At 42.3% G+C, this 24,416-nt stretch overlaps 1 protein-coding gene across 1 annotated transcript in view; it reads left to right on the forward strand.

Moving 5' to 3' along the window:
- FRAS1 (Fraser extracellular matrix complex subunit 1) overlaps positions 1-24,416 on the forward strand; it is a 398,805-nt gene that overhangs the window by 197,188 nt on the left and 177,201 nt on the right. The window contains exons 15-18 of the mRNA XM_006198228.4: positions 7,090-7,233; positions 14,597-14,737; positions 16,357-16,497; positions 17,797-17,973. Coding sequence (XP_006198290.1) covers positions 7,090-7,233; positions 14,597-14,737; positions 16,357-16,497; positions 17,797-17,973 — 603 coding nt within the window. The remainder of the gene's footprint in view (positions 1-7,089; positions 7,234-14,596; positions 14,738-16,356; positions 16,498-17,796; positions 17,974-24,416) is intronic.

Here is a 24,416-nt window from a genome sequence, read left to right on the forward strand (position 1 = left end):
GCTGGGGAAAAACCCAGGGGGTCTTAGCAGCCAAGGGTGGCCAGTGGTCACAGTGGATGAGTGGAATCTAAGAGTTCTGTTTGGCTCATCCAGCTACATGCCTAGGTGGTTACTGTATTTGAAAACCGGGGGGTGGGGGGGCAGGGTAGGGTGCTGCTGTATTGTAGATTTAGGGATGAAGTGGGCATGGGTCAGCAGACCGAAAGGATAACTTGAGGGTGTTCCTGAAGAGCCAAATGTCTGCCTTTATCCTCTGACTTAAGTACCAACAAAAAGCTAGCCTGCTTGTAAATCTCTCCCCATGTGGACCTGCCAAAGCCTCTGTCAGCTGGGAGGTCGTTCCTTCAGTTCAAGCTCAATGTCTACAAAAGACTATGCTAAAAATTCAGATACGTCACCCAAGACGAGTAAATCATTCAGCTGTATCACGAATGTGGTTAATAGATTAACTATTTACCCAGCATGTGCCTTAGGGAAAAGGACTTCAGGTTTTTTTTTCTCCTTTAGTCATTTTTGCCCATAAGTAGCAAATGAATTCATTTAATAAACTCAGTGAAATTCAAGGCACGTCAAAATCAGTGAAAATCCCTGACTCAGGCTCTCCCAAATCATGGCTGTTAGTATTGTGATGAATGTCTTCCTAATTTATGTCCTGTGTGTGTGTGTTGTGTACACAGACAGACATAGAAGCATTTATTTATTTTTCAACAGTGAAATCACACTCTATGTATAGTTTTATTGCCTGCTTTCCCCGTGTTATTTATTATCTGTCTACAACATCTTTTAAAGCTGTTGTATAACTTTCCATCTGTAGCCATCTAAGAATTCATTTAGCCAAGCCTCTGTTGTTTGGCGCTGCTTCCTAATTTTTCCATTGTCATAACCACGATGTAAACATTTTGAATAGAAATTGTGGTAAATATGTTTGATTAAGGTAAATTCTTAGGTGATTGCTGGGTCCAAGTGTATATATGTACATTTTTAAGTTTTCAACACATACTAATATATTACTCTCTTTTAAAGAAGTTGTAGTTTGCACTCCTACTGGAAGCACACGAGAGTGCCTCCCTCCCACCACCCTTGTCAATATGAGGTGTTAGGAGTCTTCTTAACTTTGTCAACTTGATTGATGTAAAAAGCAATCTTGTTTATTTATTTAGTTATACTTATTTTGGGGATTTATATGAAGGACGTTGATTTACCATATATATCTGTTCATGGCCCTCTTTCATCAGTGGCCTGGGCCAGGCCATTCTCCTGTTTATCTGTCTGTCTGCCTGCCTGTCTGCCTGCCTGTCCGCCCACTCCTTTTGTTCCTGTAGCCTATTCTCACTTTCCTTCTCCCCAGCTCCCCACTTAGATAACTATTCTAATGCAATTTAATGTGGATTTTTAATATGTATGTGTTCTTACAGTCTTGTATGTATGTACTTTAAATATTCATACATATTACTAGGTAGATATCTCATCCTTTTCCTTTTCTTAATTTTAAAGACTTTTTTAGAGCAGCTGTCAAGTTCACAGCAAAAATAAAAGGAAAGCACAGAGATCTCCCATTCACTCCCTGCCACCATGCATACATAGCCTCCCCCATTATCCACATCCCCCACCAAGTGGTACCTTTGTTACAATGGATGAACCGTTCATTTACTTTTTTTTCCCTCACCAAGCACTGTTTCTGAGATGGATACCCGTTGCTATGTGCACATCCAATCCATTGCACCTAGCTGCTGCTCTCCTGTGAAATTTGCATATCTCTGGTTATTCATGAGGCTGCAGATTCTTTTCATGTGTTGATATTTTTTCTATTACGAAGTCTCTTAAGAACATAGGGGTTTTCAGAACATGTGGAGACCAGACATTCCAATTTCAGAGTGTAAAGTTTTCTGCTGGCCCAGGGAGGAAGGTTGAGGGCAGAAACTAGACAGGGGACAAAAGCAGTTGGTAGGAAAAGAATCAAAAATGATGATGACTCAGTGAACTTCTCCTTTTAGATTTGTCTGGCATTTGTGCCTCCTAGACTAGTAGCCTTGGCCTCAGATGAGACCGTAATGCGGGGAATGGAGCACAGTCTGCCCGGCATCTGGGCTTCACCATGACTTTCACAGAGCTATTCTCAGTCACTTTCCAAAGGGCTTTTGTTGAGGTTTTGCAGCAATTGCAAGAAAAGAGCTCCAGGGTCTGGGACTCTGGGAGAGGCTGGAGCCCCTTTATGTAACTGCTGGAATAATTCCTGCGGGCTTTTCCATTACTTCCCTCCGCTCCCGTTCTGAGCGGACCTCCCTTTCCCAGAGTCTTTGTTGTCCTTTCCTCTTCTGCCTTGCGTTACATTTTAATTTGCATCCTTTCTAATCACTTGGCTTTTGATGCCAATTGAAGCAAGATTTGCTGGATCTCGCAGGGTGTGCCACTTGTGTGATCACAGGCAACATTCTCTGCTTTCTCAAACATGTCGTCTCACCAAATCCCCATGAATGAAGTACAACAAATATTATTACTCCCCCTTTACAGGTTAGGAAAGCAAGCAACAGTGAAGTTGAGTTTAAGACAGAACATTTTTGCATCCAGCAAGAGCTTCTTACTGGAAATTGACCCATTGTCTCCTGATAATACTTTAAAACTTGGCAAGTACTTCCTAGTCATTTGTGAGATGTGAATGAAAGTTATCAGTTGTCACAAAATGGATAAGGGACAGGATGAAGGAATTTGCCTTGTGTATGATGTCCTTGCTTGTGCCTGGATTTTGGGCTGTTTTATCTAATGGCGAGTGGAAACTTCTTGGCATTTAGGAAATGTGAACTGCAGCCTCACGGGTGATTCTGAAAAGGTCTGCTGATCAAGGGTGCTGATTCCCTGGTGATGGCAGGTGAACATATTCCAAAAGACCATGGGAAAGTTGGGGAACCAAGGCTCCTTCTCTTTCCCGAGGGCCAGTTTGCACTGAAGGCTGAGCCCATGGGAATCTGTGCCCACTGCCTGGGATCTGGGAAGGCTTCCTGGAAGTCCGAAGTAGTTCACAGGAAATGTTTTAACACGTCCCTAGAAAAGGGCTGCATTTTATTCTTGGAGTAGCACAGGTTAACATTTTTGACAGCAACCTATTTCAAAATTATCAAGTACAGAAAAGAAGTTTGTTATTTTTAGAGTAGAGTTTCAATATATAGGGTTGCCAAAAGAAGAGTAATTCGTTCCTTTTCATTTTGAGATGAATTGCTCAGCAAGCCAACACATGTCTTGTTATGCTCCAGAAAAGTCAGGGGCTCTCCTAAATAAATTATCTACTACATGTGAGATAAGAAGATGGCTTTGTCTTATTTGTCCTCTGTTTTAATTTATTACCACAATTTTCACAACATACACTTCAAACCCTGGGTGATCTGAAATGTATCACTAAGAGAAATTATGGCGAAAAGTCAGGGACTGACCTTTTATTTTTTGTAATAACCCAAATGCAATAAAATCCACATGGAAAATAAGCCTGCAAGAAGAGATTATCTGCAGTAGCATATGTTCAGTGTGAGAAATTAGAAATCAATTGCAAAACACAGTGGGAGTATGTCATTATAAGAAATGACAGCTCAAAAAAAAAAAAAAGGGCAAGAAAAGAAATGGCAGCTCAGCATAGTCCTGTGTTGAAATACCAGTCCCTTCTGCTGTCCTGCCTGGCCGTGGGTCTCGTCTTTTATTCTATATGGAAAAGAGAAGGGCCAGCATCACATTTGGTAAATTACACAGATACAGCGCGAGCATTCGCCAGCATAAGCAGATCTGGACTCCAGCATTTATTAGATAAAATTTAGATCTTAACATCTTCATATCATTTCTTCAGGCTTTGACCTCATGGTTAGTTGTTTCCATGTAGAAGGTAGCAGGATGAACCCCCCATAACCAATGAAAAGATCTGCTGTGCATTCATTTAACGTGCATTTAATAAGTTCTGACTTTGTACCAGAAATCAATCTGGATACCAGGGGTTTAAGATGATAAAAGGTGGCCCCTATTTTGGAGGATATTACATTCCATTGAAGGGGATTGATTAACAGAGTAATTAATACTGTAGGATAACTCACACGAGAGGCATCTACAAAGAGCTGCAGAAACACAGAGGAAGGAGTAGCTGACTTTGGACAAGTTCAGCCAAGCTGCAAGAAGTAGCAGCTTAGGAGGTCTCTCAGGTGTAAACAGGATTACAGGGGCTGTGGAAGGGGTCAGAGGCATTTCCAACTCGGTCAATCCTGTGTGGGGCATCTGGAACCCATGCACAGGCACGTGGCATGCTTGGGGTACCCTGCTCCACAAAACTGGCTTGCTTCAGGGAGGTAGCACAAGGCAGGGCTGAAATGCTAAGTAGGGCTCGGTTTGTGACGGACCTGAGTGCCATCCCTAAGTCTATGGCTTCTATCCTGCTCAGCCTTTGACCCCCATTTTGATTGGCAGTACCAGGAGCAATATTAAAACTATTTAACAAGCAGTATGGCACAGATCAGGTCGGTCGGAAGGAGGGAGACCCGAGACCCTCTCCTGTGTCAGACCTTTCGGTTGCTGGATCTTGGTGTCTGCCAGGGTTCCCAGGGCGGAAGCCACAGTATCAGGGAGGGGGCCAGAATGACAGCCGTTTACCAACCAGGTCGGAAGTATTTTTACTGTTTTCACAGCCAGTGCAGCAGTGTCTATACTGCCTTCAGACAGTCCCCTAAAGAACTGGGGGTTTTGCTTTAATTTCTCATCTCCGTGCCCGCTGGATAAAGATGATTTCATCCTTTAAGGATGTCTTGAGTTAATTACCCTCTCTAAAGTAAGCGCTCCAAAAGCAAAACTGATCGATTGATTCCTCTGCCCTGATGAAAACTTTTATGGGATGAAGTCCGAAGCCCTTACCCCTGGCCCCATGACCTGGCCCCTGTTGCCTTTTTTGCCCCCTCCCCGCCATCCCCTCAGGCGCTTACTCCCTGGTGCCACTGTGTTTACCTGTGGCGAGCTGGGAAGGCCTCCCAGGCCAGCCCGGCATCTTGCATGTAGTACGTGCTTCTGTTGAACATTGATAGACAGACCAGCCTGGCGTGCCTTCTTAGAAATGCACTTGGGTTTTTGTTTGTTTAGGTAATGGCTTTGAATCAGCTCCCGAGTCAGTAAGGCAGAGGCACTTAACAGTGATAGACACTTCAGATAGTGACTCTAGTCAGTCACTAGAGAGGAGCTAACTAAGTGAATGACAGATTTCATGTGTATTCAGGGTAGACTTTGTCACCGGGATCTTTGCATCCACATATTTAGTTACGTTGTAGTGTCAGTGGCTTATCTCAACACAAACAATGTTCTCAGGCACCACTTATAAATAAGGTGTTCAATATAAGTGAAGTTTGTAGGCCACTGAGCTGTGTGCTCAGCACAGAGTTAACAAAAGAGATACGGACTCTGCCCTCATGAACCTTATGGTCTAGCGAGGGAACCAGATAATAAATAAGTAAACTTTCTTCCGCCTCTGCTTTCCATCTGCCATTGTCATCTCTTACCTGGACCAGAGCCGTTGACTCCCTACTGGTCTCCCTGCTGGCATGTAAGTCCATAACCCCTCTCTACATGGCAGCCAGAGAGAGCTTTTAAAAATCTAAATCAGGGCTTCTGTCTATCCTATTTAAAAAGCCCATTCATGTCTCCCGTTGCAGGTAGGATAAAAATCCTAATTTCTTTCCATGGTCTCCAAGGTCAAGTCTGATATGGTCCCTGCCTACCCTTCCAGCCATGAATCAGGAACACTGTGCCCCACTATGTCCACTGGGTCCAGCCACAAGGGGAGCCTTCAGTTCCTTGAACTCCCAAGCTCCTTCCCGTCTCAAGAGCTTTGTTTGTGCTGCTCTCTGGCTCTCCCCAGGGCTGGTCCCGTCTCGTCCTTTAGAACTGCCTAAAGTCAATCCCTTTCCGTCCTACAACTGTTATTCTCTGTCAAAGCACTCTTCTTATCACTTACCACACTTTGCAATTATGTCTGAATTTGTTGGGGACAAAAGTTGTCTGAAATTAAGGCCTTCTTGTGCAGTCTGGAATTGAGGAGAGGATTGGATCTTAAGATTTTCAATTCAGGCATCCTTTCTTCTGATTCTAAAGGGATCCCTAATTAAGTTACTTAGGTATAGTTCTCAAGTCACCTGTAACCAGCAAAAGCATTCTCCCTGCCAATTTTGGTCAGAATGGGTACCTCTGAAAAATAGATGATGCTCCATTGTGAGGCAAACATTTTGAAAATCAGGATGCATTAACAGAGGCATGGGTGGGGTTAGCCATACGGACAGTTAACCAAACAATATATTTACTCATTCAGAATAGTCCTCTCTTTATAGATCTGCTAAGGTAAAGAGCAAGCATGAATATAATTAAAAATCAAATGCTGGAAGAGGAGGACATTTTCAAGTCTTAAAGGAACAACTTTTGTCTAAAAATAACGTATACTTAGAAATCTAAGGTATAAGAGAAAGTCAAGCTTCGTGCGTACTCAAGATATATGTTTAGAGCAGATGCTACGGGGGTGGGGAGGGGGGTGACCAGAGGCTGCGTTGTAAGATTTGTGAGGGAGGACAGAAGGAAGACGGCGGGGGTTGGGGGAGAGAAGGGTGTGGAGAGACGAAAAGGGAGGGAAAGAGCCCGGGGAACCAAGCAGTACCAGGTCCCTCAAGGTCTAATCAAGGGTTGGGGTACCTGGCACCCCTCCTTAGCTGATTCTTGATGCGCTGGAGGTAAGAGCAGTCATCCTCTTGGCACTTTGTTGTGTGGTTGAAAAACGCAGGGTGATGGAGGGCCATCTGATTTCATTAGACAGACCACGTATGTCTAGAAAATTATGATTCCCTTGTCTGTGACTCCCAGTGCTCAAAAGCCTCTGATTTCCTGTTCTCATTCTCTTAGTGATAATTTATTGAAGTTGTGTTTCTGGCCAACAGAAATAGGATTTTTTGGGGTGGGTTTTTTTTTTCTCCTGTGGTTTAGGATTGAAGGAGCCAACATTCTCCTTATAAATTCTAAAACATTTGAAAGAAAACTCACAGCCTTTCCTTCCTACTACGGCTGTTCCCTGATTGTGCTGTTTGCCTGCAGCCTGCCACGAGTCCTGTGTGGCCTGCTGGGGCCCCGCCGAGAAGCACTGCCTGGCCTGCAGTGACCCGCTCCACGTGCTGAGGGAGGGCAGCTGTCAGAGCAGCTGTGGCGACGGGTTTTACAACAAACAGGGGACCTGCAGTGGTGAGTGAGTGCCGGGCTTTGCAGATCAAAGCATATTTTCCTCTTCCAGGATCCCTTGTTTTATTCAAATCATAGCACCAAAAATCAGTGTTTCTTTACTCAACAAATATGCAAAGGCTGCTGACACTGACAGTGTCTTAGTTTATGAAACGGTTTTCTTTTTCCCCCGACTGACAGAATCCCCTTTAACACCCCAGTCCTGCAACTACTTGTGAGGGTAACTGCTCACTCTAGCCTCGCCCTGCACGTGCAAACCACGAGGCTCAGGCTGCTCACTCCAGACCCACCGCTGGAGGGAGAGGCTTCCTTTCTCCAGATCCTAAACTCCGCATCCACACCTCATGGCCTTCCAAGTAGCGTGGGGACAAAGCCACTCTTGGGCCAGCCGAGGGCCAACCTGCCTTTGGTGTTGGTATCACTGACTTAAAGCTGAAGTACTTATTGTCTGTTCTACCTTTAACACCACTGCGTGGGAGTAAGAGTTAACCTGGCCTAGTGCTTCCTGTGCCCAGCACTGTTCCAAGAGCTTTCTGAACATTCACCCGCTGAGAGGCAGGAATGTATTGGGAGGGAAAGCATGACCTTGGGCAAGTTCCTTAATCTCTTCCCATGTTAGTTTCCCATTTGTAAAATGGGAACAACTGTGGTACCTGTGGTGAACGGAATACTGGTTCCTCAGAGATGTCCACGCCCTAATCACCAGCACTTGTGAACAGCTGCCTCAGATGGCAAAAGAGACTTTGTAGGTGTGATGAAGACAAGGATCTTGAGCTGGGGATGGTTATCCTGGGTTATCTGAATGGGCTGCTGTAATCACAAGGGTCTCTGTATGAGGGAGGCAGGAGAGTTGGAATCAGACAGGAAGATCTGAGACAGAAGCAGAGGTCAGAGTGATGGTCAGAGTGTCAGGAAGGGGCCATGAGCATGCAGGCAGGAGCTGGGAAAAGACAAGGGAATGATCTAGCCGTAGAGCTTCTTGAAGGACTGTAGTCCTGCTAATGCTTTGATTTTAGGACTTCTAATCTCTTAAGCTGTATAAGAAGTTTGTGTTGTTTTTAAGTCACTGAATTTATGGTCATTTGTTACAGCAGCAATGGAAAACTAACACACACCCAACTCAGAAGGCTGTTGCTAGGATGAGTTAATGTATGCAGGGAATTTAGCACAGTGCCTGGCACAGAATACATGCTGTGTGAGTGTTTGGTGTTTAATCCTCATGACAAGTTCATGAGGTAGTTGTTACCATCCTTATTTTTCAGATGAAGAAATAGAGAGGCTAAGAAACTTGCCCAAAGTCCCATAGCTCATAAGGGGCAGCGCTGGGACTCATGCTCATTCTTCTGACTTCAGATCTTAACTGCCTCTTAACTGCTGTACTGCTGCAGTGACATAACATCTCCTTGTGCACCTCTGCCCATTTTCCCTCTCTTCTTCTCGTTGTCCTCTCCCTGGCCCTCTTCTTCCCTTCCTTCTTGTCTTCCTGTCAGTCTTTAGATCAGCTGGCTGCCCTGTGGACATCGCCAGGTCCACAGGTAGGCACCAAATGGTGAAGGAAAGGTTCGAATTGAGTTTATTGTGATGGTCATACCTATTGAAAGGGTGTGATGGCTTTTTTTTTAAATAACCAAGTCCACTAAATCAGTAACAATCTGCAGTCCATAAAACTTCCTTGAGTTACAGTCCTCATTTTGTTTACTGAGCAGGGCAACAGTACAAATGAGATGATCCTGGGGACATGACAAACACTTGTCTTAGAGGAGAGAGAGAGCTCTTAGCAGCTGCTGGCTGAAAGCTGTGCAGGGATCCATCCGCATCGCTGGTGTGAGAAATCTCACTCGATACGGACAAGTCACAGGTGGCTTCTGTGTGGATTTGGAAGAGAACAAGGAAAGAAAAGCAAGCTGCCATTACCCTGAGCATTTTAATCTTTTTCTGCCAGCATCACTTTCCTGCTCAATTAAGCCAGATGTATGCTCTAAAGGTCGGCAGATGTCAAGTTTGCACTAACTCAAAGGCCTCGAGGCATTTACCCTTTAACTCCCCAAGGACACTGGCTGCTGTCACTGACAAGGAGCCAGTGACACTGGCCTGCCACCGAGACGATAGTATCTGGAGTGAGAAGCAGCCTCTGCTAGGAAGCACGTGTACGTAAAAGGAGGGAGGGCTGGTGTGAGCCGGCAGTGACGGGTGGGAATGTACTTGGGTTGAGAGGTTGAGTGAAGAAAGCCAGAGGTCCCTGCGGACTGGAAGAATTTAAAAAGAAGACTCCTGAACAGGTGGCTGAGGGAGAGAGTATATATCTGAAATGCTCTCTGTGTACATTTTGAAACAAAGCAGAAAGCAAATTTCCAAATAGGAGGATTGACCACTGCTGACAGTCAGCCAACCCATCAATTGATCAAAAGGTAATTGCTGGGGGTGGCTGTACCTCAGGGTAGAGCACATGCTTGGTGTGCATGCATGAAGTCCTGGGTTCAATCCCCAGTAGCTCCATGAAAATAAATACATAAACCGAATTACCTCCCCGAAAAAACAAATAAACAAAAAGAGGTAATTACTGAACACCTGTCACGTGTGTGGCAAATACAAGACTTTGTGCCGCCATTAACGTTGGCCAGTGGTCGTTTTGATACACAAGGCTGGGATGTACACTTTTCATAAGGTTATTGGAGTTCTCTAAGTTTGTATCAAAGGCCTTCAGAAAGGTTCACAGAAATATTTTCTAAAATAAGGGTGAGCCAAGTCACTGATCGGTATCGGAATGTTAATTAAGACGTCTGATGCTGATAATGCTGACTTCCTTTCAATTCAGATTAGTGCTGTTCGAGATAAAGACCAGCTGGTGTTGGTTTAATAATTTATAACCAAGCAGCCATATCTGTAGAAATCTCAAAGTCGAGTGCTGAGAAAAATCCAGCACAACCTGTTATAAATGGTGCTATGCTCTGGCTGAAAGAATTTACAGCAACCAAGTTTGTCTCTGGGACAGGCTTTGAGTTTTACAAATATTAGGTATAAAGGGTGGGGAAATTCAAAGGACAGAACCTCCTCATTCTTTAGTCATTTAAGTACCGGTGCTATTATGCAGGGCTTGTCTGACTCAAGCTAACACAATAAATCAAAGCAAGTTCAGAGGTTTCTGTTAGCCCTTCTCTCTTTCTTCCTTCCTCCTATCCCTTTTTCTCTTTCTTTGCTTCCTTTTACACCAATTTCCCTTCCTCACTTAGGCAACAATTTTAATTTTTTTTTATCTTTTTGTTTTTATGGGCTCATACAAAATGGGTATTGTTTTCAGTGAGTATATGTAAATGTGTATCTTTCTTAAATAATACCATGTTACAGACTTCATGTGGTTCTTTTTTCACATACCAGTGTGTTTTTCAGATTTGCCCACGTTGTTAGACTGTCTAGCCCTTTGCTTCTCATGCTACATAGTCCTTCCTGGTCTGCGTCCCCCACACCCATCCACTCTCCCAGGGACAGACACCATCACTAGAGAGGACCCATGAACACTTCAAACATGTCCATTGATGAACCTGGGTGGGAGGTTCCCTGGGATGGATGGATAACCCAGGAGCAGAACTGATGATTTCTTGACTCCGCATGTGCTTTATGTAACTAAGTAGTGCCGGGTAGCTCACCAGCATCTACACTCCCAAAGGTAAGGGTTCTCTCACCCCCACATCCTTGCCGCCATTTGGCATTATCAAGCTTCAGGTTTTTTCAATAGGTATACAGGGACATCCCATTTTTATTTTCATTTTTCTGATTATTAATGAGTTTGCGGTTATCATCAATTCTTGTTGGACTTCTGTGTTTCCCCCTCAATAAATTGCTTTTTAATGTTTTCTCCATTGTTTTATTAGCCTTGCTGCCTTTTTATTGTTAATTTTATGGAGTTCCTTGCATGTTATAGATCTTTACTGTGTCATTCTTAACTATGCAATTATTTTCCCATTTTGTTACCTTTTGTGGTACACTTTGCTGAACAGAAATCTCTTAATTCATCATTTCTTACTTTAACATTTTGCTTTTGAATTTTTGTCTAAGAAGACCTATTCTGCTCAATTTCACAAAGAAATTATCCTATAATTAATAGAAAAAATTCTATTAATTTCACAGTTTTATTTTTATGTTGACTGTTGATCCATCTGGAGTCCACTTATATACATATATATATATATATATATGTTTATATATAGGTTTAAGTAGGGATCTAGTTTGACTTCTCTCAATTTCATGATCCAGTTTCCACAGATCATCTAATAATTCAGTGTAACCTTCTCCATTGACCTTTATTGTATATTAAATTTCTATATGCATGTAGGTCTATCTCTGAGCTATTTCAGTAGTCTAAATTTCTATTCTTGTACTACTATCACATTGTTTTGTTCATTTATTTCTATTGCTTTCCAATACATCTCAGTGTCTAATTGGGCAAATTCTCCCTTTTTTCCCCTCATTTGCAAAGTTAACTATTCATGAACTTTGGAGTATGTTTATTGAATTCCTAATAAAATTTAACTGGAAGTTTTGTTAATATTGTATTGAACTGTAGGCTAGTTTGGAGGAGAAATGACATCTTCCTAATAATTTTATTTAAATTTGCAAATAATACTCCAAGTATTACTTTAGGTGTACCTTGAGATGTCAGTTCTAGAGTTAGAAACTTCAGAAGTTTTGGAGGGTGGGAGGGGAGAGTGCTTTTTGGATTCATTTTTGCTTCTTTGTTCCAGTTATGAGTTGAGAGGCTGACTTTCTTCTTCACTGATATGAAGGCCAGGGCCTTTATCCATTTACTGAAGATGAATTTGCCTTACATGTTTGCTTCTAGAGGTGCCAGATCCTCCAGGATGCAGGATGGAACATTTGGCCTCATCACTTGCCATCTTTTTTCTCAAGTTCTTAAAATATTTTTCAGGAGGTTAGAACAGTGTTGGTAGATTAAAAGAACAGACAGAATAAATCTTCATAGTTCTCTATACCTCAAACATTGAGTCTCTGGTAGTGAGAAGAGATTTGCTTTGCTTGTTTTTAAAGAATTTAACCAATGAGTATGGAGTCAACTGAGTCATAGGCTTACCTGCAGCTGCATTCACCCTCCCGTCGCTTCCGCTCTCAGGAAAGGAGGACTTCCTCTGTTCTGTTCAAGGCTAATCTCCCCATCTGTGCTTTTGAATGTAATTCCTCTTTTTCTCCTAGATATGCTTTCAACGATTATTCAAACTCTTCTCTTGTTAAAAACCTTTGCCAGGGTCTGTATTGGCCTTCGGCTTTTACAGTATTGGAGAGACAAAATATCTTGTTACCCTTTTAATTATTTCCTGTCTGTGCCCTTCTGTTCAGAGCCAAGCGCCTTTAAAGGAACAGTTTGTTTATTTTGTTTGTTTATTATTTGACAGTTAAAGAAGAAGGAGATGGATTTATTTCTATGTATTGATACAAATCCAAGAACTATCACAAAGTTTTAAAAAGGGAAATAAACCACATAATATGCTAACATTTATATAAAAACAAAAGGATATATATGTATATGAGTAAAGGACATATTTATGTAAAGAATATATAAAAAATGGAAAGACCACTTTCTCACTAAGAATGAGTAAGAGTTTAATATCGTTGTAAAGGAACAGTTTATAATCATGGCCTTCACTCCCATTCTGTCTGATGAATCCACTGAAATGGTTGTGGCACAGGTCACCAGGTCCCAATTTCTAAGGGAAGTGAACCTTCTTCAGATTTTGTTTGTCCTCTCTGTACTGTAAATGTCTTCCTTCTTGAACATTTTTCACTCTTGGATTCTCAGCCACCATACTCCTGTTTTTCTCTCCTACCTTTGGATCACTTCTTCTTGGTCACTTTTGCTAGTTTTTCCTTCCCTCAGTGACTTTTGGTGTTCTCTTAATCTTTGACTACTTCTATCTAATCCTTCCTGCTTTTACTAAATAAATCGACTCATTTCTGATTTCAGCAACCACCTCTCTGTAATGACCCCCAGGCCTCTTTCTTGAGTCCCAGAATTATAACTCAGGCTGTTTGCGGGGCCACACATATGCCAAAGCGAGCCCATCCTAATCCCCCACACCTACCCTCCTTTTTGGGTTCCTTGAGTGGTGTCACTCATCCCCACGCCAGAGCCCTGGAAGCCATTTGAGACACTTTTCCCCGCACTACTCTCAAATCTGTCACCTCATTCACAGCCTTGATTCAACTCCCAATCATCGCGTTCTGTGAGCATTGCCACCATCTTCCAACCAGGCCCCCAACTCTCCTTTCTCACCTCACCCAACTGTCTCCAAACTGAAGCCAAAGTGATCTTTCTTATACGCAAACATGACCCCATTTCTACTGTGTTTAAAACTGTGTAAGGGCTCCCCGTGTCTTTGACGGGATGAGAATCTCCACTAGACTAGTCTGGCGTAGTTTCCATAATCTGGCCCTTCACACTATCTCAGCTGACCGGAACTGCTGGTTCCCAGCATTCTCCTGGGGTCTGGGCCTGCGCTTGCCTTGCTGCTTCAGCCAGGAGTACATTCCCATCAGCCTGGCGTTCTCTGACTCACTTTCCAAGACAGCGCTCAAGGGTCATTTCTTCTCTGAACCCTTTCTTGACCTTTCATACCGCCTACCCCACACACATTTTGTTGGAATGTTTCTTGTGCCTACTAAGTGATGTGTTTAGTATTCCTAATATTACACGTGTTTATCTCCCTCTGGCAGACTAATAGGTCCCTTAAAGTAGAGACCAAGTTGATTTGGCTTTTGTGTCTCTACCACCTGACACAGGACCTAACACATAGCTTAAGAAGTGTTTTGGGGGCTAAATGAATGAATAAGTGAATGAATAGATCCTGGAAGGTTGTGTGAAGTTCAGCAATTTCTACCTAATTTTTGTAGCATGACCTTGCTTGGTAGAACTCTGAATTTCTGAATTCTCTCTCCAACTAAGGTTATCAGATAAAACACAGAATGAAATATTTGGGACAAACATAAACTAAAAAATTTATTCATTATTTATCTGGAAATTCAGATTTAGCTGGGCATCTGATATTTTTATTTGCTAAATCTGGCAACCCTACCACCAAAACCATTTTGACTTTAAGTCCCATATTAAGTTGGATACACTTAATATGTTGGATAGGTGGGCCTCAGTATTTGTTATGCTTAGTTCGATGAATAATTAGTTGGTTCTCCTTCAACTGTGAAGATAGAAATGTTGGAATCAAGGAAATAGAACTCAGCTGAGCAGCCAGAGAATGTGATTATTATGTTGGTATCAACTGTGGATGTTGTAAAGAATAGACTTTCTCTGCTCCCTTTGCTCACTATTGATTTTCTCTGATGAGTTTTCCTCCCCTTTTAGCTTGTGATCAATCCTGTAAGAGTTGTGGCCCCAGTAGTCCCAGATGTCTCACCTGTGCTGAGAAGACGGTGTTGCATGATGGGAAGTGCATTTCTGAATGCCCTGATGGCTACTACGCTGATGCCATGGGCAGATGCAAAGGTATGACTTGGGTAATGGTTAAATGGTTATATCATCATCATCATCATCACCATCTTCATCATCAAAAAGTATGTAACACGTTTGATTATGCTTGCTGCTGCATGCTGCTCATTTGGAAATTTGCATATATGATGGGAAATTGTCAAATTAAAAGGAGTTGCTTTTCCTTATAGAACCTACGTGGATCTGGTATGGGAGCAGGAAATATGGTGGATGCTGGAGGACTAGAGCGATTAAATACAGGACTTATACATATCAATCATCATTAGAGATCATTGGGTCTTTTTGAAATGCCAAGAACACCTTCAGTATCTTTGTACAGTCCTTGTGTACTTGTAAACCATCACTAACTTACGTTGTAGGTATGACAGAATCATTCCTTAGATGGCATTTATAAACACATATATTGGCAACTACAGCACACCATAAAAATAAAATAAGTAAACCAGGTTTGATAGCTTGTAAAGCTAAAGTCTGTATCTATTGAAAATTTGGTTTTATGTGCTATCCATAGTGTTTCTTTCAGACTTACACAACTTAAACTAGGAGACATTCCCATTTGAGGTGGTAACTTATTGCTGCCTGTGATATTTTGATTGCCCCTCTTCTCCAAAACAAACACACATATTCTTACTTCCACCTGTAGTGTCTGTCAGTGGCAGGGTATTTAGATTGGTCTCACAACCTTGTCTTTTCAACCTCCTGTTTATTTGCCAACCTCTTTACTCATCCAGTGTTTGTCCATCCCTTTTCCTTGATATTCTGCCCCCAACAGGCTCATTCTGTCTCCACACTCCCCTCTTCCAGCTCCTGACCCTTGTCCTCTGAGCCTTCTTTCAGTATCTCACTGCTGTCTGTTAGGATGGCATGGTACCATCTGTCTCTTAGAGTCAGAGGTGTCCCACCGCTACCCCCAGAACCAAAGCAGTGGAGATGCGTGCTGACATCATCACATGTAGTGCTCAGATTCTTTCATATAATTCTTATTTAGGATCCTAGAATGTCCAGCTGTAAGTATTTGAAATGACCATTTGGTCCAGCCTCTCACTGTGCATATGCCAAAGAAACTAGGCCTGGAGAGACTCAGACTTGGCTAAGGGCATAAGTTAACAGACAAACCAGTCAAAAATGCCAGCGCTCCCAACACCCAGAGCCATGAACTTTCCACTCGTCCCTATTCACATGGGCAGTTTTAGGTTCAGGCAAGCCTAGGGCTAAATCTCAGCTCTGCTACAAATTAACTCTGTGATCCTGAGTCAATTTTTTTTAACTTTCTATGACTTCAGTTTTCTCATCTGCAAAATGGGGTTCATAGTACCTACCTCATAACGTTGCTATGAAGATTAAAAAGTGCAGTATATGTATGACACTTAGTTCAAATGCTAAGTAAAGGGTAGCTAATAAATCATAGCTAGCACATGGGTGACAGATGGGTAAAGGAGCAATATGGGCGGTTCTGGTGATATTACCACCTCTGAACGTGTCTTTTCCCTTGATTTGGTGTGACAGCTAGAGAACTGAGTGAGAGAACTGAGTGAGAGTGCATATAAGGAGCCCAGCCAAGACGTAGGCTTCTTAGTCACCTCAGTCCCACGTGTCCCCCGCACTCTCTTCTTCAGTGTGTCACCACTCGTGTGCCAGCTGCTCCGGCCCTGCCGCCTCTCAGTGTACTGCCTGCAGCGCCCCCCAGGCTCTGCGCCAAGGCCACTGCCTGCCCAGCTGCGGAGAGGGCTTCTACCCCCACCGCGGGGTCTGCAAAGGTATCGTTGGCGTCATCCCCATTCTTGAGAGACTCTCCCATCACAAGGATGTAGATTGAAGTTACTTTCCAGGGCAACTTTTCCTCTAGTGTATCCCGTATGGTTATGTATGCATTACATGCCTTTTTTTTTTTTCCCATTACTAAGGGATAATCTGAAAAAAAAAAATCACATTGGAATATTTGTGAAGACATCCAAAAGGTCTTGATTTTTCTGGCCATCCTTAAGAGGAATTCACCGTACATTAACACAAAACCCAACTCTTATTTCCTCCTTTTTCTACTCTTCAAGATGTGCTAATGGTTTTCTTAGTGTTCATTTTGTTTTTCCCTGAAGAACTTCTTCTTGTTAATGATATCGCTGAGCAAACTGAGAGTTACTAGCAATGCCTCTGGGCTGAAATAAAATGGAAAATCTTAAATACCTGTTTGCCAAAAAGGCTTTGGGCTCATTGGGAAGGCAGATTCATTTGAGCCTTTTGAAACTAGAACATTGGGAGCAAACATTTTAATTAAGTGAAGTTAATTTACATTTATTTATACATAGGGCACCTTGGAAAAGAATATGAGGACAGTTAGCAGAAAAATGTACTTAAAACAGGGCAGCTGCAATAAATATTCTCAAAAAGAAAATTTAGAGAATCTTTTAAAGTACAGGAGAGTTTATTACATCAGAACGTGGGTGTGAGAAATTCTGAGTACTCTCTTGGGCTCGGATTTTCACCAGTAGCCAAGGAAAACCAGAAACCGTGATGGATTGTCAAATTCTTGTTGCTGCTCCAAAGGGGCCTCTTCCTTGTCTAGAAGAGCAGCCTTTTCTCACATAAATTCTTAGAGACATTTGTTGCCTGGACCCCTCTTTAGTGGATGATGGATGACATAATGGACAGTAACACAACTACCATTTTTGCCAAAAATACAGTAATGGCCTTTATAGGAATGCTTCTTAAAATCGTCCATAAAAACTGAGGCCATAATGTTAAATCGTTATCCACTATATGTGAATCTCTGGAGAACCAAGCCAATATTGTCCAGTGTGCTATATTTTTTTTCCATGATCTAGTCTGGCAGCCCTTTTAGGACCTGAGAGATTTGACTAGTTAACATCACCATCATATGGCCTCTCACAAATAGTAATGTTATCACCCTGTGCTTTGTATAGAATGCAGGAAAAACAGTTTTCTGAAAGGATGTATCTGTTGAACTGGTCTAAGTAGTTTTGATTTAATTAGGGTCTCCCCTTGGTGGCAACATGTACATGAACCTTAGATTGTTTTTTGCATTTTATTCCTATTGGCAGCCTGTCATTTCTCTTGCCTGACTTGTGTGGGTCCGCAGCCCTCTCAGTGCACCCAGTGCAAGAAGCCAGAGGAAGGACTGCAAGCTGAGCAGCTGTCTGGGGCAAACATCACCTCTGGCGAGTGCCTGCCCCAGTGCAGAGCCCATTTTTACTTGGAGAACACGGGGCTGTGTGAAGGTGAGTAAGCCCGATTTGAGGACATGTTGGGTAGCTTCTGGGCTCACCTCTTAAGAGATCCTGTGAGGTGGGGCCAAAGCCAGAAGATCTTAGTTTTCCTGTTACAATGGTTCCTGGATTCTTGTGGATGGAACCAAAGACCGGCATGCGAAAGAGTGGCCCACTGATGGCCTCCTTCCCTTTGTGAGTAATGGATGATCTTAAAGAGTGAACAGCTCTTACCCCTCTGTCCCCAGAGTCACACTCAGAAATTCCAGGGAGGGATTCTTTCAGAGACAGTGTAAGTAGCTGAGACAGACCCAGAGCTCGCTGTAGAATTCCATTTATTTGTTCTAATTTGCTGCTCTGAATATGAATTGGTCCCTTCAGGGCAAAATCTGGACTTCTGTCAAAATTTAAAAGTGATTCCCACCATTGTCTTGGCATATCATCTACAGAGAATTGATGCCCTCCTGAATAATTTGACTCAGTAGCCTGGTCATTTGTAGGTGGTTGAGAAGATGAACAGGATATATATATATACTCACCATCTACCACCTAAACCCAATGGCCTTTACCATTTTTCTGTAATATAGCCAAGTCTTTTTCCCTGTGCATAGCTTTGAGTTTTTATTTTTGCAACCTAACCGTAAGCATCCTGCAGATTCAGTTTTGTATTTTACAAGCCCACTTATTGAAGTGGCTTCAATTTTACATTGGAATATACCCTCATGTGGAAATGCTGGATTTCAAGGTTAGATGAAAAGATTTTGGACACAGGAGTTTATGGCACAGTAGAAAATATGCAGAATTTGAATACCGAGACCCCAGGCCAGACACGTAAGCTCTCTGAGCCTTTGTATTCACAGCATTAGAAGAGGGATAATTATTTTTCACACAAGTTTTTTGCCGGGATCAAAGGAAGTGCAGAGCGTGTAAGTGCTTGGTCAATTGTAAAGCCCCCATGATCAACTGGTATAAATCTCAGGCCATATACTCGGGTGTTCAGGAATATTATAGGGGTAACCACCTGCTCCCTGGGAGGCACTAGGCTACAGGGGTTTGCCTGGTGCCTAGAATTGAAGAAGGGTCTGTTCTCTCCAGACACGCTGGTTTCTACCCATTGTGCATCGCCCAAACTCCCTGTGGTCCCTTCAACTCCTGTGGCTTTGTTTCCACTACCACTTGTGAAATATGGGAATCTTTGTCACTAAGAGTCCCAGTGCCTTCCCAAGGCTTATCACACAGCCTTCCCTTCTGATCCCAGGAGAAGTAAAGAAGAAATCTTCCCAGGCTATTCAGCGTAGTTAGCCTTTTCCTATGATTTTGAACATTATATTAAAAATAAAAAATAGGGAATTTGGAGAAGGATCAGAAAAGAGACACAAAAATGCTTAACATTTTGAGAGTTAAATTGTTAATAAAAATTAGAGTAACCAGGGTCGTTCAGCCAGAAAATAATGTTCCTGTTGATTCGGTGCACACGGTACTGCAGACATCGTGAGAAGTGGCTTGTTCTTTTCACTTGGTCCTGATACCAACCTTACAGGGTCAATAGGACAACTATTTTATTTTATTTATTATTTTTTTTCCTAGTGGGACAACCATTTTAGAGGAGAAGAAACTGAGGCTGGAGGAAGTTAAGGCTGTAACTTGCTCAATGCCATGTAGCCAGCACAGAGTAGAGTCCAGTGGGGATTTGAGTCAGCCTGACTCCAGCATCCATGCTCTCTCTACACCAGGATGCTGCTATCATATGGTCACTGAAGGGGCAAAAGCACAGCATACCAATGCTGCAGGACTGAGACATCTTTAATTTAAGAAAGCATCTTTGACAAAGGGGAGGGGGTTTCTGGGAATCCCTTTATATAGACACCTCTTAAAAAGGATTAGAATCTAATCCCTCTGGAATGGTTTAGTTGTGGTCCCGTGTGAAAGGGCTAGACTGACCTCTTGAGGCCCCGTGTAGCCCCGTGATTTTAAGCTAATTAACATAATATTATTAGGTATCACACATATAGCCCTCTACTCATATTTATTACCAAATCCCACACAATCTCTGCTAGGCAGATTGCTGTACTCAATTTATAAGTGATGAGAATGTGGGAGAGGGAGGTTAATTGAGTTGCCCAAGATTCCACTGGGAAACTGAGCGTAACCACCGATTGTTTCCAACCTTACCTGAGTGTGTTGATTGATGTATTCCCTGTCACTCATCCCGTATCTCAGGAAACCTTTCTGCCTCCCCACAATCTGTTCATTTTCGATTCTGCTGAAGTGTTGTCTCTGAAATCAGGCCTGGGAGCCCTGTGAGATTGCACTGGGCTCCCCTCCTCACATTCCAAGAAACACCCTTGCCTCTTCAAAGAACATTTTGAAAGGTTAGAGTTGGGGGGTGTGTGTGTGTGTGTGTGTGCACGTGCGCCACTGAGAGTTGATTTTACAGCCCTTTTGATCGCTAAGCTTTTCATAAAGAAGAAAAAAGCAACTGTTTTCTGGAACTCTCCCTCTTCCTCTCTGAGACTGCAGCACAGAGTGATTAGAATATGACTGCGGCTAATGAAAGTGAGAGGCAGATGCATTAGAGGGAGAAGCAATTTACTTGGAGTCTGAATATTGTCAGAAGTTATTATAAAAGTTTCTACTCTAGAGCTCTATGACAATCCAGGAAGGATCTTGTGGAAGATGAAGCAAATTTACTCAAGATATCTGACTAAGATCCAAGTCTGTGACAGAAAGACAAAAAATACAACATTAACAAACAGTGACCAAAGAGATATTGTTTATTATTAGCCAGAGAACGATCTGTCTTGATTCATTCCTTCTATAAATGTTTATTGAATGTTTTGTGGGTACCAGGCATTGTCTAGGCACTTGGGGTGCACGTGTGAATGAGTCAAAGGAAATTCCTGCTCTCCTGGAATTTATATGCTGGTGAGAGAGACAGACAGTGAGTAAATAAATGAATAACAACACCAGCAACAAAGCCCATGGTATATGTACACTTGGCTCGTGGTCCGTACTGTGAAGCCCACAGCCAGGGAGTGAGGAAGGCAGGGGCTAGCTGAGGTGGGCTCCAAAGCAAAAGTGCTTTGGTGGGAAGGGTACGGAAACCTGCATGTGTTTGTCCTGTATTTTTGACTCATTCTCAGAAATGAACTTGGGAGGGGGAGGGTGTAGCTCAGTGGTAGAGTGCATGCTTAGACATGCATGAGGTCCTGAGTTCACTCTCTAGTGCCTTCATTTAAAAAAAAAGCAAAATTAGTATATAAATAAGACCTAATGGCTTCCCCCTCCCCCCAAAAATGAACTTGGTTATTTCAGAAGGTGGGACTCTAACATGATGCTTCTTTTTCACATGGCCTCTGTGTTTTCAAAGTGTGACCAGAATTGCTGGTACAAAATAAAATCTGTTACTAATTGTAAGAGATAATTTGAAGGCATCGTCAGTAATCAACCAAAATTGTGCCCGTTTATTAAATATCAATCTTGAGTATTAGCTTAAAGAAGGATTTTAGTGATTTTATTCAGCATTTATCTCACCAGTTTAACTAATTGTTTACTAGCATTGATGGATTCTACTTTCTAAAACAAATAGAAAACCCAAGAAATACCCAACACCAGGGGCACTGTTCTCACAGTAGTTTATGTGACTGGTGCCTCCTGGAGTCATATAGTGACTGTGCAGCCCATGTGGATGGGTGGATGGACGGTAGGAAGGATCTGGGGCTCTGGTCAGTAGGAGGCCCCTCCTCTCTCCCATGGATGGTCCTTGGATCACGTCAGATTGCTCAACTCAGTCTCAGAGTTTCCTTCTACTCTTATTGAAGATTTTTTTTTTTAAAGGATTCAACTATTTTGAAAACCCAGCTTTTAGTTGAGGTTGCTCTAGAGTGGAACTTCTCATAGGAATCTCCTGGGAATCTTGTTAAAATATGGATTCAGATGAACGGTCTGAGGTGGGGTCTGAGCATCTGTATTTTAACACGTTCCAGGTGAGGCTGACGTTGGTTCACAGACCTTAGTTTGAGTAAGCAAAGCCTCTAATTAAAGAAGGACTAATGTGTCACTTTATCACCTGCATACTTGTTTCTAACAGTTAAAAAAAAATCCCAATTTTTATTTCTTCTCGCAGCATGCATTTTATGTATTACAGAAACTTAAAAAAATCCAGATAAAGAAAACAAAAACATAGATTACTAGGTTTACCCAGATTTAGCAAATAAAAATATAGGATTAGGAAATTAAAATATTTAGCAAATAAAAAAAATGTTTAGTATGTCCCACATATTACCTGAGATATTCTAAAATATTTTTTATTGTTTATTTCAAACTAAACTTAACTTATCCTTTATTTTAAATGTAAATCCTACTTATAACCCTTCTATCTTGAGATTACCTCTTTTAATCTTTTAGCATAGATTCTTATAATTATTTACATAAAAACATATAAATCACTTTATAGTTCATAAATTTTTTACAACTCAATTTTATTGGAAATTCTGTGAGTTTATATTTACTCCCATTTTATAGGTGAAAACAGTGAGGCTTAGAAAGAACTAACTTAAGAATAACCTAGCAATGGGGGATCCAGGCGCTAATAGAGAGCATAGTTGCTCAGGAAATGTTTCCTTCCCGAGCCGAGATCTCTTTTTCTGCATTTCACACTGGAGCTTAACAATTTAATTTCAGGCCAGTCCATCTCAATTAATGCTCCAGCTCAATCACCATTGCTCAATCCAGCTCAATCAACAGTTTGGCAGTGGTAGAGCAGGATGGGCTATGAACATGGTCAGGATGATTAGATTAGCCTCATAATTGCCCCGATTCTGTGGCAAATTAATGATGGATTTTTTTTTCAATTCCCACAAAGTTCAGCAAGAGAGTTCAAGATAATATAATTTTGAGGAAATTACAAGTTTTATTTTTAAAATGAACTCTGTTGTGCAATAATGAATGTTACCTACGTATCTTCTAATGTATTATGTCAGTAGAAACACTGTGGTTCAAGCAAGAATGCAGAGGCAATAAACATCCCAGTCGCCCCCATCCCTGCATCGCTGCCTTTTCATTGTACTTTGAATGTCACAGAACTTTCTTTGGTCAGGGAAACATCAGGGAAATTTTTGCAACTAAATTTTTCCAAGCCTTCTTTTTCTGTTGAAGATAGTATTGCCTCTTTAGGCGGGTCTTACTTCATAGGGCAAAATTGCACAAAATCAATACAGATTTATTATCTTTTTTCCAGTTTTATTGAGATATAATTGACATATCACATTGTATTAGTTTAAGGCATACAACATAATGATTTGATATATTTATATTGCAAAATGATTCCCACATTAAGTTTAGTTGACATCCTTCACCTCACAGAGTTGCAATTTTTTTCCTGTGTTGAGAACTTTTAAGATGTACTCTCTTAGCAACTTTCAAATAAACAGTACAGTATTGTTGACTATGGTCACCATGCTGTATATTACATTCCCCCCAAACTTATCTCATAACTAGAATTTTGTGCATTTTGACCACTTCACTCATTTCCCCTCCTCTTATTCCCACCCACCCCCCAGCAATCACCCATCTGTTGTCGGTACGTCAATATTCACCCCAGCTCTTGCTCTTGGTTGTCTCTGCAACATTTGTGATTATCCAAGCCACATCCTTTGTTCTCAGTGGCTCCCAGTAGTTGAGGGTGTGCCAAGACCCCATCCCAAAGGGGAGGATCTTAGTCAGCACCTAGATGTTGGCTGATTGGAGCCAGACCCTCAGGCAGCAGCTTCTAAAGTGTGCAAGTGAACCTCTTCAGAGAAAGACTGGGAGATGGGTGTTCCTGTCCACGCCCTCTGCGCTGAGCCCTGGGGTGACAGCTGGTTAAGAACTGTTCCACTGTTTGCTACAATCCCACAGAACCCACAGACTCAAACCCTGCTTAATCACCATAGTCATCTAGGGGTGTGTCCTCTGGGCAGCAGCGGAAAAAGCCAGGGCACCAGACGGTATCCTCCCACCTCCCAGGTCTCAGAAAAGGCTAGCAGGCACTCAGCCTCTATGTGTGTGTAAAAGCAGAAGCCTGACCCTCAGGCTGCAGCTTTTCATATAGGCAAATATGTTTCTTTCAGGAAAAGACTGGGAGATGGGCGTTTCTGACCGATGCCTCTGCGCCGAGCCCTGGGCGATAACCACCACAAATCTTAGAGAGCCTGTGAAGAGCTATGTCTTTGTATGCTCTAGTCCTACAGGTCTTCTGGAGTCAAGCCCCACTGGCTTTGAATTTTTGCTTCATTGGCTTAGAGTTTTGGGGGCCCATTTCCAAGACAGAAGTCCTAAATTTAGGGTTCTAGATGTTAGATTCAAATCCTTCACTCCTTGGGGAGAAGCGGGGCATTGTGAGTTCCCACCTGACTGTATGTTGCTGTTCCAGGGGTAGGGTTTGTGGCAAGATTGTCTCAGCCTTTCCTGTCCAT

This window comes from Vicugna pacos, chromosome 2, assembly GCF_048564905.1.
Source record: "Vicugna pacos chromosome 2, VicPac4, whole genome shotgun sequence".
NCBI lineage: Eukaryota > Metazoa > Chordata > Mammalia > Artiodactyla > Camelidae > Vicugna > Vicugna pacos.